Raw genomic sequence first — 16,252 nt, 5'->3', positions numbered from 1 at the left:
GACGCCAGGCGCTAAGGTCCTTCGTCAGCTGTTCGTCCCATCCAATGTTCTGTCTACATACACTTTAGAGGAGGATCTTTGCTTCCGATACAAAAGGAGCAGCCGTTCCCAAGGGGTACACTGAGCTGGTGAAAGAAAGCATTCCTTTCTTCTTGCGAATGTCTTCTTGCGAATGCTCTCTTTTGTCCCCAGAAAGCCTCAGCGGGAAATCAAGATCAACTGGGTTTCTTACTAGTCTGTTCACTCTCTCGAGTTGTTCCACCTCTTCCACTGCTGTAATTTCCGCCTTATTCACAGTGAAAGTGGAACCTTTGTCCATTCCTTTGACGTCCCGGATTAAATTCTATATAAGCCATCCAAGCATTGTTTGGACCTGTCTTTATCTCGTACGGCATATAGGCACCGGCTACGTTGTTTCCAAGAAGTAAATCGATCAGCATCAATCTCTGGCAAGTCAATGCCCCTCAAATGGTCCCAGTACGAAAGATATTTGTTTCTTGGTATGTGGCGTTTTCAGTTTCACTTGTACTGGTATAATGGTCATCGTGCATTGTCCAACACTGGCCCTCGCATTTCTCTACAATATTCTTAGCAAAGTTATATCAGTCTCCACCCTCTTTTTCGGTTGGCTCTCTGGACGTTCCCTGGTTTTGTTATGGAGGACAGTAGGATGTCGAAGTTTGCAAATGTCACAAGTAGACAATTTTTGCTCTGGTGCCCAGGCTTGGTAGTTTGCTTACCCATCTCCTTAAGTTCTCTGGATACTATAGAACCTTCACAGCGTGGATACCTTTAACTGCATTTTCGCACTCAATTAGCAAGTAGTCATCCAGAACCTTAACATTGTGTGCACGAACCACAGGTCAATCCAGTGCCTTTTTGATGAATGACTGGGGCGTCAGCTGTATTTTACCATACCTACTTTCCAGTCCACTTGGTAAGGACACACGAATTTAACTCACAGTTTTCGCTAAAGCAGCAGAGACTCTGCCTTCGCCACAGTTATGGGTCTTGCAAAAGTTATCGTTCCTAGATGGCTCATGCGCGTTAAACATGAAAAGACGAACCTAATGGCTGCCTTGTGTAGAAATGGTCTGCAGTATCGTGAATACGGGGCGGGTGTGCCATTACCGAATGGAATATACCTGGGCTGTTGCGTGTGCGGGCGAGCTGAGAGGTAAGAGCCAAAGTTGACATCACTTTTGGACTGCAGCCATTGTTTGGAAAGGACTTATCGGACATGGTGTGAATCGGTGTATGGTTTACCATTGGTTCTCCCCTGTGGCTACGATACTATGCCAGCCCAGTATAAAGAGAGGAACCGAAGTAGCCACTTGGGGCTAACGTTAATGATGAATCCACCACAGAGCTAACACATCATTGCTGTGCATATTCAGATAATTTAGTTTTTGCTGAACAGGATCAACCAGTACACTTTTTCATCCACAACAGATTAACGTTTAGTAAACCGTGGTACATATTTAAGGGGAAACAGCCTTATGGTTCTGGATGGGCGCACTCACAAACACTCTTCACTGGTACACTGATACACTGGAAAACTTGACGTAATTGCAACGAAGGCAGCAGGTACATCTTTACTTTCAAAAGCCTATTAAGTAATATTTCTTAATATTAATTATTATTAATTAGTTAATAGTCTTCTATTTTCGAAAATAGATACGTTCTTGTAAGGGAGATAATTGTGCTCTGCGCGGGGGACGACGGGAGACAACTCGAGACAACTCTCGATGATGACAGTGACGTAAAATTTTCTAATGGTGGGCCATTTGACTGTCTAAAGTTGAAGAAGATTTGAAACAAAATACTGGAGCCACGAAGAAGTGCCAATTTTTCCAACTCAACCAATTTTATTAAGTACAAAAATGACGCCCATTTTTATCAAAAGCAGGCAACTCTTGCGCCTGCATTGGTAAGTCTACAGACGCTGTTGTTCTAACGCACGTTTCGCGCTGAATCTTTGAAAATGATGAACGTCTAACTTCGTGGCAAACTACTGGATATTTCATTTTACTTTGGTTTAAATTCTAAGTAAGATTTTCATGCAAACATTTTGCATCCTGAAGATTTCTCCTTTAAAGTTAGACAGTATGTTGGAAAGAAATGGGTCTATAAATGGAAAATTCATGTACAACAACAACAATCAAATATTGTGAGTACTGTGTATCAATACGGGTACCCCCAACTCAGTGAAAACAATGCAGCATATCATAAATGTATACTCAAGTAGGGCCTATCTTCTGAGGGCAATATACAAAATTTTAAATTTGAACAAGCCAAAAAATATACACTAACCTCCAGTGTCCAACCTGAGACAAATGTATCTTATAATTAAATATATTACTCCTAGGTCTAATATCTGACACAGGTTGTAATCTGTCACTTTGATGACTCATTTCAAAATGAGTCATCAAAGTGACCCATTTCAAAATATGAGCAAATTACAGAAAACCTGACTTGAAAGAGCTATAGTCTGTGAATCAAGTTAGGCTTAAACCTTGACCTTAGGGCATACAAAATGAACCTACACACAAATTTTGTTGAAAAATGACAACATTTATTGCACATAAACCAAGAAATCAGAACCATAGAAAGTGATAAATATACAAAACTTACGGATCCAGCTTGTTTTTTGCTCTTGATCTGATGTTACATAAAATATAGTTGCACACAAAACTTTATCAAACTAGGAAAATATTTGGAACAGTTAAGCCAGCATGGCAAGCAACGACCAATCAGAAGAAAAGAAATCTGTAAATATGAAAACTTGGCACAAATTGGGATGGCTTTCAAACTTGATTAGGGATTTCACAGAGTAAAACCACACACATAGTTTTATCAAAATCAGACAGTATGCAAAGCAGTTATATGTACATTTAGCAAGAAAAGCAACCACCAGTCAGGATCAGGGAAATCATTTAGATTCGCAAAACTTATGCACGGAGTAATGTGGGTGGAGGAACCAATGACCAATATCAGAATACAGATGATCATTAAATATTTAAATCTTAGGCACAGATCTGGTTGGTTCCTAATCTGGCATTAAACAAGATGAACCTACATCCAAAATGTTATAAGGAAAACAAACAATATTTACAGCAGTTATTGCACAGAAACCAATGACCAATTTAATAGTAAAATACCATTCCAGTGAACAAGTAAATAAACTACTGGGCAAAAGAAACGTATAACTTTTAAATGCAGTTTTTTCTATGGAAAAATAAGTTGAATAAGTTTGAACGTTGTGCGAATACGTTTGCACATAATCACCCTGTGTACACGTCACTTTTTAACGAGATTCGTTGAAATTGGTGTTAGATCATGAAAAATCGTAAAAAAAAAAGAGTTTCGGGCCCTGTTGAAAATTCTTGATAATGACCGCCGTATAAATACCGATGTAGCACATGGTAAGGGTGCAATACCATAAAAAACATCTAAGAGATGCCAAGACTCACACAAGCAGAACGTGATAGAGCCACTGGTATGGCCGACATGGGGGCCAGCCAACACCACATTGCCAGAACATTCAATTGCAGTCAAGCCACCATCAGCAGACTGTTGGGTCGTTACCGCCTAACAGGCAGGACACAAGATCGTCCAAGATCGGGCAGGCCAAGTGTTACAACGCCTGGCGAAGACCGGTACATCCGCACAATCCACCTGCGTAACCGGTTTGTGACGGCGACGTCAACGGTGGAAACGGCACTGGGACACCCCATCAGCAGACGCACAGTCTTACGACGACTCCGCGTGAGTGGTATCAGAGCCTTTCGCCCCTTCCGTGGAATGGCATTGACTCCTCTACACCGTCAAAACAGGCTGCGTTGGGCAAGAGTTGTACGTCGATGGCAGCGACGAGACTGGGAAAGGGTGCTGTTCACTGATGAAAGCCGATATAACCTCTTCACAAATGATGGTCGAATTCGTGTGTATCGATGCATGGGAGAGCGATTGGCACAAAACTGCATTTTTGGTGCTGAAGGGGTGCTTGTATGAGGCGGAGTTTGTGGACAGGTGAGAATGAGATTGGTCATCATCCAGGGAAATCTAACTGGCCAAAGATACCGAGATGAAATATTGGAACCTGTTGTAGTGCCATTCGTGCATCAACAGCAAAGGGGTATCCTTTTGCAGCAGGACAATGCACGACCTCATGCCGCCAGAGTTGTACTAAATTATCTGGACACCGTTGATGTCAACGTACTGCCTTGGCCAGCACGATCGCCAGACTTGAATCCCTTGGAGCATCTGTGGGATCATCTTGATCGACATCTGAGACAACGCGTCCCTCCCCCACAAAACAGGCAACAGCTTGAACAGGCTTTATTTGAGGAGTGGAACAGAATTCCTGATGACGTCATCCGGCGGCTGACGACTTCCATGAGAGACGTATTTTGGCTTTAATTGACGCAGTGGGTGCTCACACCATCTCATGCATGTCTGTGCCAAAGAGTGTTATATTTTGACGCATGATTGAATCCCCGAAACTCTAGATACATAAAGGTTAACTCTACTAACTGTGTCAATACTTAGTTACCATTTCGCTCATGCCAAGGGCACGGATGTAAACTCTTGATAATTTTTTGATGTTTGATGACTTGCCAAAATCATGGTCAGGTGACAAAAGAACATCAGTTTACATAAGCATAGTAGGTAAAAATCATTGTGTAGTCGACAGCACAACTTGTTTAGGGTGTCTCTGTTTGCCTGTGTTACAATGTGTCAAAGCTCTTCTTTTATGCAGTAGTAAGTGGATTTTTACACGGTGACACAATAGAGGCACATGTTTAGTGAGTGTCAGCAAGGTAAAGTGATGTGACCTGTGTACATGTATGTTCTGACAAGTGCCTGTACTGAGTGACAAGTACTGAGGCCTTGTTTGTAGAGGGCCACTCAGTACAATTTACCTATGCACTCCTGGCTTCTGAATAATGTTAAATTTGGTTTCACAATATATAAATTCCTCCCCTGTGCTGACCGAGATAGTTTGTAAATAGGGGTTCAAACCTAGGATGGAGTATTTTTTTTATTGCATAAATGTAGATTATTATGCATTATTAAGGAATTTTGTTCATTGTTATTTTGTTAATGAATTTTTAATTAACAATTTTAACCAAGAAATAATGACTTACATGTGTAGTAAAACAAGGCAAAATATAAATTGATTAATGAATAATTATAAATAAAAAGTGTTTAGTTAATAATATTTAATTATGTGTTTTATGTGCTGCTCCTAACTTACAATCAGACTCCTGATTTCCTAAATTGTGTTTATTTTGAATAGCGCTGTTAATCACAACTTTAAGTGGAGTGTGCTCAAAAACAAAATCTTTGGTTGTTTTTCTGTGATAATTTGAAGTAATTTTAACCTTGATCCAACATTGAAGAGAGGCATTTATGGTGACTAGTAACGCAAATCTTCTGGAGGGATGTCAGAAAAATTTAAATAAACCATCATTTGTTGCTGTATATCAGCAATGGGTGATTTGTGATATATGATATGTGACACCAGACAAAAGTTGAAACAGCATGAACTTTTGATGCGAGTTTGTGCAGTCACAAGCTGGGGATACATGGATGATGTGCAGTCACAAGCTGGGGATACATGGATGAGGTGCAGTCACAGGTTGGGGATACATGGATGAGGTGCAGTCACAAGCTGGGGATACATGGATGATGTGCAGTCATAAGCTGGGGATATATAGATGATGTGCAGTCACAAGCTGGGGATACATGGATGATGTGCAGTCATAAGCTGGGGATATATAGATGATGTGCAGTCACAAGCTGGGAATACATGGATGATTTGCATTTCCAAGAATCTGATATGAGTCGTTCAGTTGAAATAGTTCATTTTCATACTATAATCAAACCATTTATTATGTACAGGCTACTCAGAAGTTACATTACATATACTCATTTTATTTCTGTTAATTTAGTTACAGTTGCTCAGATTGTGTTGTACGATAACATGTATGCGAGTGATTATACACACATACTTGCTCAGTAAAGTTTGTTGTATGAATCTAGTCCAGTCATGATACATGTAGTTGGGTGTGGCAGCCGCAGTCAGATCAGACATAACACTTTAAAATCTGATCAAGATTTCCATGGTTTTGATCTGCTTAGGGCTAATGTCCAGATGTTATTCTTTGTTTAACATTAAAAAAATAGGGATCAATGTTAACGTAACCTAATTGTCTGAAAAAATAGGGTAAGGCAATAGTGGATTCTTTTTTTTTATCCTGGCTATTGAAAAAGATAAGGATTTGAATACTATAGAATCAGCATTGAGATAAAACTATACAAATACATTTTTTAGGAAAAAAGAAAGAAAAAAAATTTTTGAGTAGGTTTTTTTTTTTTGGGATGGTCAATCAGGTTGCTCCTGAAGAGCATCGATTCAGTGACGACCCAATTGGTAGAGAAGTGCTTAGCGTGTGGATAAATAGGCTTCCAGCAATTGTCGTACAGTGATTGGGGAGACCCACAGTAATACTGTGCTGGGATTTCTACCTTGTGTTTTCTTGTTCAGGCTAGTAACTAGCAGGAACTCAAAAGTGGCTTATCACTATTGATTGCCTCCCCCTTCCCACAGGATGGAGAGCAAATAAGGTGTGTGCTTGTTAGAGAACCAGTCAAACAAACCTGTGCGTAGAGGCTGTCACTATTGTCCATTTCTGGATGTTTATAAAGGCTGGTAACAATGGTCTGTGGTCAGCATTATTCTAGGAAGGCCATTACAGTGGCCTGTTTCCCTGTGGACAGGAAACGTGACTCATTTATGTCAATATGTCTACATGTAATGATCAATAAATGTATTGTAGGTGCTTGCTGTATTTTGACCTCACATTTTAGAATAGGACTAAGATACACATTTTTCCTGATTCTATGAGTTTTAATTAACTCAAAAAGACTTTTTAGTTTTAATTACCAAGGTACATGTGGGATAATTTTCTTTTGATTAAAAAAAAAAAAATAATAAAAAAATTCAACTTTCTAGTGCCAAAAGTGATATTTTATGACGTGCTTGCCCAAAAATATATTTTTTTTCATGCAAAATCTGCAAATATACATGTATACCCCCTCCTGCCCCTCCCCCCAAAAACCCAACAAAGATAATTGATTATTATTTAATGCCGTACTCAAAAGAAGTTTTCATTTACACAGTGGCAGTCAGTTTTATTGGGGGAAGGAAATCAGATAATCGTTTCCAAATATGACACTCACTGATAGGCTGCATGTAACATCATCACCCTTACATAACAATGGCTCGTCAGCCATGTTGAAGTCCTGTTAACATTGGCTGGTAGACATAGTACTCCAATATGGCTACCAGAAGTAGGTCAATCAACCAGTCTATTAAAACAAGTGGTCTTCAGTGAATGTTAAACTGCTCAGACAACCGCATGAGCGTCACTGACCGTTAGTTATCATCTAGGCCCCACAATCTGAATCAGTTGAAGAGAATTGCAAAATAGTTTCTGTACTGAACAGGTCTAGTTTCCTCCCCCCTACAGTGCTGGCCACCGTCGAATATTAAGTGAAGTATTTTTGAGTGGCGTAAAGCTCCAATCAAACCCTCTATTATGTACATACATCGGTATATAAAGTTCACTTTATCCTGAAAGGAAATATAAGAGAGAGAGAGAGAGAGCTTCTGTCTTGATTTGATCAGCCTGTAGACTACCTAGATTAGTAAATGACTGATATATGTAAGAGCTAGTGTAATATACTATTGTGAGACTATCCTGATAGATTGTGACTGCAGTATGTAATTAACAAACAGGGTGGGCCTTGACTAGATTCCAGCAAACCAGACTCTGAAAGATTAACATCAAGGTGATTAAACTGTCAATAATTACTGAGATCTGGGTGTGTACATACATATACATGGAAGTGTATAAATGACTGTATAAGCATGTCCCCGGGGATGCTGGTATATGTGCGCCAGCCACCACTAATTTAGATCTATCTCACCATGGGTTGTTATGACCTGGAATTAATAGTGTAGCCCTGGATAGGCTACTACTTCATGCTGGGTGGGCTGACCTGACCCTATAGATTGTACATATTTAATATAATGGTCTTATACTGGGAATTTACTGAGACCATTAGAGATGTCTGTTGTGCTTGATCTGAACCCATTAAGCTTCAAAAATATAAATAAGATAGAAGGGTAGGCGATAAATTTAACCGTCTTGGGAAGAAAGGAAATACAAAGGAACATGTCCATTCTATGATTTCCATGAGAATAGAGCTATTGTTAGGTGGCAATATCAATGATTTACAAAGGTGGAATGGATTGGAGTCTGATTTTCCATTAATTGATTTTCATTCACATGTATAAAGTTAATAAATATCCAGCTATTTTCCATAGCTCTAAGCGCAGTGTGATTGCATGCATTTAAACAGTTTCTTCTTAATGCTTTAATTCCCATGAAATGTGTGTGGGTATATATATATATATATATATAGATATATATATATATATATATATATATATATATATATATATATATATACACTGCTTTGGGTTTTACATTGTACTTAACTTTCACCTTTCACATACTAAAGGCATATGCCAATGTAAAAACCTAAGAGACAGCAAAAGTCATTTATATTAAAACGCTGAAAAAAGAAATAAAAACTAAGGTCTGAAATTGATAAATAAATATCTGGTTCACTGTATTCAGACCAGATTCTGTTTTGTTTAATCTACTTGGATCAGAGTATTCATTCCTACACTGAAAATACAGTTTTATTTTGCAGATGTATAGCTTGTATGTCAGTCTTGTAAGGCGCAGTCACGCTTCAGAGCAAGATTTGCAGGTTATTGAATAGACATGCATTCGTGTGTCATTCCCTCTATTTTGAATTAAATTCACGTTCTGTTGAGAAGTGGGATTTTCACATGACAAGAATAATATTCCAGATTGATGTTATAACTGTGCCATCTGTAAATATGTTACCTCAGTTTTAAAATGGTGTAGGAAATGCATAATGTAAAAATAGTACAAACCAGTGCCTCGTGCGTCATACAGGTATGTGTGTGCGTTATAGAACTGATAGCAGTGTAGGCAACGCACGTAATATGACGGATAGCCTGCAGACTTGTCAAAAAGACTTTTGATATTCAATAAGTTGTACAATGAAGTCAGAGATATATCAGTGGTCCCTCACAAGGTTTTGTTTGTTATGTTCCTAGGGGTGACAGGGAAATCACAAGTTAACTGGTATTTGATGAGGGTAGTAGAAAATTATAGTCGGTCTTTATGTTTCAGCCTCGTGTATACTAATACGTTGAACTTCAGACGGACATGCTCGTGTGAAGGTGCCCCTGTGTATTTACATGCTCTTCTTAACCCCTGATCGGGCTGTATTATAAGTCAGGCTGTTTATGACCCAATATATAACTGTAAATGTCAGATGCTCTACCTGAAAATATGTAGATATATATGCTCCTGATAACTTCACCTTGATAGTCCTTCTTAACTTCCTCCATAGTGTCAATGCATCAAAATTAATCCATCGCAAACTTAATTCTTCTTTTAATACTGGTACACTTTGTATTTCTTTTTTTAACATTTCACCATTTTCACACCTACTGTTCCAGATGGCCACAATTAGTATTGTTGATTTTTTGGTTTTTGAAGACAACATGTATTTTGTGTATATTGTACATACAAATTTTGGTCATGTTTTCGTTTGGGGGAAGTAGATATGGCGGTGGTGAAAATATTTTTTCTTACTTGTATATATATTACAGGCCCAACTGGCTAAGCAAACTTATTCCACAGAAGTTTACATACTTTGTTGGAATACATTTTGTTTGGCCGGATTAACAGCGGGTGAGATACATGTAAGTGTGGCTTAATTCAGCTTGATGTTCTTGTCAGAAAGTCATGTGGGGAGCATACATGTGCATGTTATGACTGGGTTATCATCCATAGGCCAGAATCCTCCAATACCTGAAGTACGGGTAATTAGGGTAATAAAATCATGTTCAGGATTCATTTGACCAGATCAGCTGTGGGAAAGATGGTGCTGAATAGGTCTCAAAAAGTGTAAAATATGATATCAGCTATTGAATAACACATGGTTGCAATGGGCTTTAATTGTTGATTTTTTAGGAATTTCCAAACAGAAAAATACTTGTGGCTTATCAAGACCTTTGTGACCACAAATAATACTAAAATAGGGAAAAACTACTTTTTGATTTATTCAGTGTGTAAAAAACAATGAAGAATTTTCCTTGCCTTCAGTCATGTTTTTGAAAGTTGATGACTTTTAGCCATTTTTGGATTTTTCAACAGTGATTGTTTCAAGTTGTTTGTTTGTTAATGCAAAGTTTAGAAATGTAGCTTTCAATATTATTTTGATCACTTTACAAGGGTTTCCTTTTAGTAGACCAGTCAATACGGTGAGCAGTTTGTAGTGCTGCCTCACTGAAATACCATGCATAGATAATACACAATACATGTACGTGATTCCCCTCCCAATCAGTGTACATGTGGTGCAGATACTGGGCTGATCAGCACTGACCTCATCTAGCATATTTGTGGCTCATGAAGCTAGGGAATTACCAAGCTTGTCAACTTTAAGGTTTTAGGTACAAATGTATTGCTCAGTTCGGAATTAAACCTCGGACCTTCTGCTTATGGGGTTGACACTCCAATCATTTCAGTGTGGCTATGTTAATAAATTACATGTAGGGCGCATCATTCAATAAATGTTAAGATACTCTTAACTAATCATTGGTCTGCCTAGAAGTGAAGTGTGAGATTTCAAAATTTAGGGCACTAGCTGCTTATGCAGAGGTGTTTTTAAAGCACAGGTGAAATTGTATATGTTGTACATGTTGGTCAAATGTCCAGTCAGCGAGCTTAACATAGTAGATACACATTAATTTGAACATGATGCATCTGGTCAAATGGTAATCTGTCCTAAAAATTTATGCAAATAAATTTTAATCCTGTTATAGGGTTAACAAGACCTTTTGAAGTCAGACTAGGCTGGTCAGTGTAAGGTCTTCCAGTTGGAGGGCAGGGGCTTATTTAAGTTGACCTAAATTTGATTGTACTAGTATGCCTACTTTACATAATATATATTGTACATGAATACTAAACAGCGGAAGATAAACTGAAGGGTGACGTTTAAAGGAATTTAACGAGTGCACTAGCCCTGCTTGGTTCTATAAGAACCCTTCAGAAAAGACTGCGACACCCCCACATGTGCAGTTGTGAGCTGGAGTGGAACATGTTAGAGAAAGGCTGGACTTTTCACTCTAAGCCAATTCAGGTCGCTTTCTCATTGCCAGATCTAGATGTAAATGTTTTATTGTGATGTCTCACCTGTCTGAGATAGGCTTGATTGACAGCCAATTGATTTCACGGTGAATTAGGCTGCCTGCCGGGCTAAGCCATCGAATAGATACCAGGTACCCTGACAACAGCTACACTGTTTGTGAGCCTATCCGTTCACCAATCTCGTCAGGCTTATTACTCGGTGATGTCAGACATGTCTAATGCTTTAACAGGTAAGTAGAGATACATGTACATTTATCTATGAAGTTAATTGGGAATCTGTGTTAAGATTATGTTTACTTAGAAAGATGAAGATCTTTATTTTGTAAAGAAATTATGGATTCCACAGATACAAAATTCTTGCATGTACGCTTACACTTTACATGTATGTGGCTCTTAATGCCTGTGCCAGGTCTTAAATTTGGTATTTGCTGATAAGAATGTATCATTTGATGAGGCTCATCTCATGGTTTTATGAACATACATAGACATGACTGTGTATACATTGATGAGTTTTATGTCACCTGAACATGTCAATACAGTATATCAAGTAGTCGGATAAAAAATTACCCATTTTCAGAAAACTTTGTAAATCATTTTTTTTTTCTTTTTGCTGCCAGTAACAGTAGCAAGTTATCAGAAAGTTGATTTACATCTCTGAAGTTTTGTGACTATGACTATAAGTCGATTTGTACCACACATATGGTTTCTTAAAACGATTTATACACCAAAGTCATGGTTGGTCTATGTCTCTAAAATGACACATGTTATACTCATCTAAATACTGAAACTTGGACAGCACATAAACCGAGCACTTTCTTCTGTCTTTGTACAGTGTGTAATGGCATAGTTATCTGCTATATAATTTTTATGCTGGGAAAAGGCACTACTATCTGATCAACAATGGACCCGTCTAAACAAATATGATTTTGGATTTTTTGAGAACTGCCTGCATCCATAAAAAAATGTTTCATTTTATGCTCCATTAGTGAAATGGTGAAAGGTGTGGACATGAAATGTGTGGTACTTGGTGGAGGAAACCAGAGTGTCTGAAGTAAACCACTGATCTTTGATATATACATGTACTTACAAAGTAGTTTTCATTGAAATCAGGTAATAAAATTTCAGTATTGTCGGTATGTGATACAAAGTATTCACTGATGTTAATTGAGGTGGTTTGTCACTGTTCGTTTGGTTTATTGGAATTTGCATAGTATTTATTTATTTATTTGATTGATGTTTTACGCCGTACTCAAGAATATTTCACTTATACATTATGGTGGAAGGAAAGCGAGCATATCCTAAGGGGATGTTTGCATAGTGTATTTATTTCTTTATTTAGTTGATTGATGTTTTACGCCGTACTCAAGAATATTTCACTTATACGACAGCGGCCAGCATTATGGTGGGACAAAACTTGGCAGAGCCCAGGGGAAACCCACGACCATCCGCAGGTTGCTGGCAGACCTTCCCACGTACGGCCGGAGGGGAAACCAGCATGAGCTGGACTTGAACTCACAGCAACCGCATTGTTGAGAGACTCCTGGGTCATTACGCTGTGCTAGCACGCTAACTGACTGAACCACGGAGGCCCAATGTTTGCATAGTGATCATTAATGTATGACTTCACAACTGAATGCTAGTGTACACATTTATACACATGGTATTGCAAATATACGTGCATGATACTTGTGAAGGTGTCATGTTTGCTTAAATTTCTCCTCCACAGATTAAGTACCAATAAATACATGTATACCTGTGGTCCCAGGCTTTATGTTGTCTAGTAAGGGGAGCAACCGGGCTGCCCTAAACAACATTCCCTTATCTTGAAATAAACCTTTCATGTTGTTATCGGTGTAAATTTGATATATTACACTTGTGAATGACCTTTTGATGTATGTGGTTCTTGGTTAAGTGTAGTGTTTAGGATCTGCAGGGTATGGCAACTTGGATTAACCAAATTTTATACTCTTCCCAGCTAGATGTGCTCATTATGAGTTAAGTGATTGCTCATGACAAACAGTAAAACTGTATAAAAGTGACATACATAGTACTTTTACTGACTAATGTCTGGTTTTAATACAAGATCTTACAAGCACATACACTGTACCTGTACTGTAAGATAACCATACCTGGATTGTACAGGTACTGGTTCAAAGAATGTGCTCAGGTGAGTGTGTATGGACAGGTACAATGTACATGTGACAATATCGCAAACTCTCAGGCAGCATTGTCTGCGGTTTATTGTGAGGTGATCACAGACTTGTATTGATGGATTACCGCTGTCTTGGGCTGGACTTCTGACTGTGTTTTATTGGTTTAATGGTGTTTAAGTTACCAAGCTGAGCAGCTCATTGTCCTTCAGAAGTGCTGGTCTACCGTCGGGGCGTGTACAGTCAATAGCAGAGCTCTCGGATATTGACTCTATACCTTTTTCTTTTCTGTTCCCAGGTGAGCTTGGCAGGGTGAGAGAGTAACAGTTCCACTCAAGAGCAGGCAGTGTGAGAGACTATAGAGGATATATCCAGTATTCCATAGTCCCTGAAACGCCACCCGTTACTGGTCAGCCTGCTTGTCATTTCTGACTCCAGCAGAAGTAGCATACTGTTGGCTGGGGAAAAAAAGATAATGGTATTAGGCTGCAGATTGCCTGCATGTGTGCTGGATGTTAACAGATGTTTCCTGGACTGCTCGAGAGTTGTTTAAGTATTGTTCAAACTGAATGCTAGTTGGCGACCATTGTTACACTATTGCCCAAGCTTGTGAGTGAAGGCTTCTGTGTTATGGCGCCCACAGTTGAGACGATGAATTACCATTCCAGGACCCCACAGAGTACAGAGAGCGGTCAGAATTCCTACCTGACTAATAGAGACATGGATGACGCCGCAAGTCTTAAGTCAACCGGTCACTTAGGAAGGCCAACTGGTCGCCCGCTCAAGATGAGCACCTCTTTAAAGAACCTAAAAGAAAATGAAGCCAAATTCAGGATGGAGTTTTTCAAAAAAGAGCCATGTCTGTATTCGCACAAAATCTTCAAGCATGCTGCTGTCATTTTCAACGCTTTGAAACATGAGAAAGAAGACGATAACCCTTACCTGAAGCGAAAACGAGAAGAACAAAAGAACGACAAGCCTCCAGAAATACCTCATATTGACTTTGAGAATGCAAAAGAAAAAAGACTAGCATTCGAGTTGGCTTTTAGTGCCTTGAAATGTGAGTAAATATACTGTACAAGTTTATTGTGTGGCTAGGGAGTAGACCGTAGTATATGGTGATTACGGGTGGTTGATTTTTAATTGCCACGACACGGGGTGCGGGGTAAATTGGGAAATTCCTGCTTTTAGCACTCAGTGTATGCTGACATTAAGCGGTCAATTGGCTGATTGCACAATGTTACACAGTGTGCGGTTTGTTGAAGACCACTTGTCTTTCACCAAGGTGATATACGTATTTACGTCACATATGGGAAAGTTTGTCAGTTACTTGCCAAAGTGCAGTGGTTTATCCAGGGTGTTCTGGTTTTTCCCATACATTTAAATGACCATCATCATAAACATGTAAGTGAAAAATTCTTAAGTTTTTCATTAAAGAAACAAAAATTCCCAATTTATGGTAGTCTTGACCTTGAGTGTTAAAATATCAGATTTGTGATTCTTTAGCTTGTACATCTATCTGGTATTAAAATAGATGTTAATCGCAGCATTTACATATATCTCTTCCACATAATGTACATTTACATGTGTTTCCTGACCTAGATATGCACATGTATACAATATGTGCATACATGTATATCTCACCTTGTAGCATTTTTACTCCAGAAATGTTTTTTTTTTTCTTACTGATTGTCCACCGTATGCGACCAGCAGACGTGGCATCATTTTGCTTACATGTATACAGAAATTAAATATTCACTACAAGTACATGTAGGCTTCATACATGTACAGGTAAGTCATTAAATCCAGACATGTCCAGTTGCCCTTTACATAGGGTGAATAAATAACGCCTGCAGCTAGGAGTTCATATACATGTATTTTAGTATCTCACAGAGATGATACCAAGCGATCGTTACATATTAACCTAACTCTTCTAAAATTTGGGACAGATATTAGTAGAAAGTAGAATATTACAGCCCTTTACCAGCCTTGTGGAAAAGTAAAGATATGAGTATGTTGTTCATTAGATGGTCTAACCATGTGAGAAAAAAAGGAACTCAATATTCCTGCTAGAATTACATACATATTGGCTAAAATGAGCAGATCAGGCGTCCTAAATTTTGGAAGAAATAGGGTACCCTAATTCCTCAACCTTTTTGCGTATAAAAGAACAACTTTCAGTGCAATTTATACACATTTTAAAGTTGATTTTGGAGACAAAAATTACATGTATATCGGTTGGATTGGCCAGTTTCAGGGCTTCACAAAAAGCGTAATTTTACCAATGAACCTCAGAATAATGCCTTCAGAATAAGCTTGAAGAAACACCTTGCAAATATGCGAGACGGTTGAAGAATTACAGTACATGTGTGATGGAGAACTTTATATTCATGGGTCAGTAAATACATGTATATATCTTGTATCCAGACTATTTGTTTGGTGTCTCAAGGTACACAGTTATCAGCCCAAATGAATAATATTTTATTTTAAGTATACATGTATAAATACTGTACTGTAGCTTATTGAAATACTGTAAATGCCTTTTTATTCGCGGGCATAAACTTTCGCAGATTTGGTAAGAAGACACATTTGCGGGAATCAACTTTCGCGGATTTTTACAGAATTTTTGGACAACTGATAAACAAAATCAAACTTCAACACAGAAACATCAAATAATAAAACAACTCAAGCATTCAAGTAACAGTATTATCATTTAAACTTGTTTGTACCTGTGAGATGTGACAAAAATTCTATACAATACAGTAACTTGATCAG

General features: G+C 38.4%; 1 protein-coding gene across 2 annotated transcripts in view; it reads left to right on the top strand.

The window, feature by feature from the left end:
• The first annotated feature begins 1,757 nt into the window (after positions 1 to 1,757).
• LOC135473143 (putative methyltransferase NSUN7) overlaps positions 1,758 to 16,252 on the top strand; it is a 29,238-nt gene continuing 14,743 nt past the window's right edge. For both annotated transcript variants that reach the window (XR_010444589.1, XM_064752977.1), the window contains exons 1-2: positions 1,758 to 1,930; positions 13,776 to 14,537. Coding sequence is in view for 1 of the 2 variants with exons in the window: in XM_064752977.1 (XP_064609047.1) it covers positions 14,108 to 14,537 (430 nt within the window). In the remaining variant the exon portion in view is untranslated. The remainder of the gene's footprint in view (positions 1,931 to 13,775; positions 14,538 to 16,252) is intronic.

The sequence above is a fragment of the Liolophura sinensis genome, chromosome 8 (assembly GCF_032854445.1).
Source record: "Liolophura sinensis isolate JHLJ2023 chromosome 8, CUHK_Ljap_v2, whole genome shotgun sequence".
Taxonomy (NCBI): Eukaryota; Metazoa; Mollusca; class Polyplacophora; order Chitonida; family Chitonidae; genus Liolophura; species Liolophura sinensis.
Note: the sequence above shows the minus strand (reverse complement) of the source record. Positions and strands in the feature narration are given on the sequence as shown.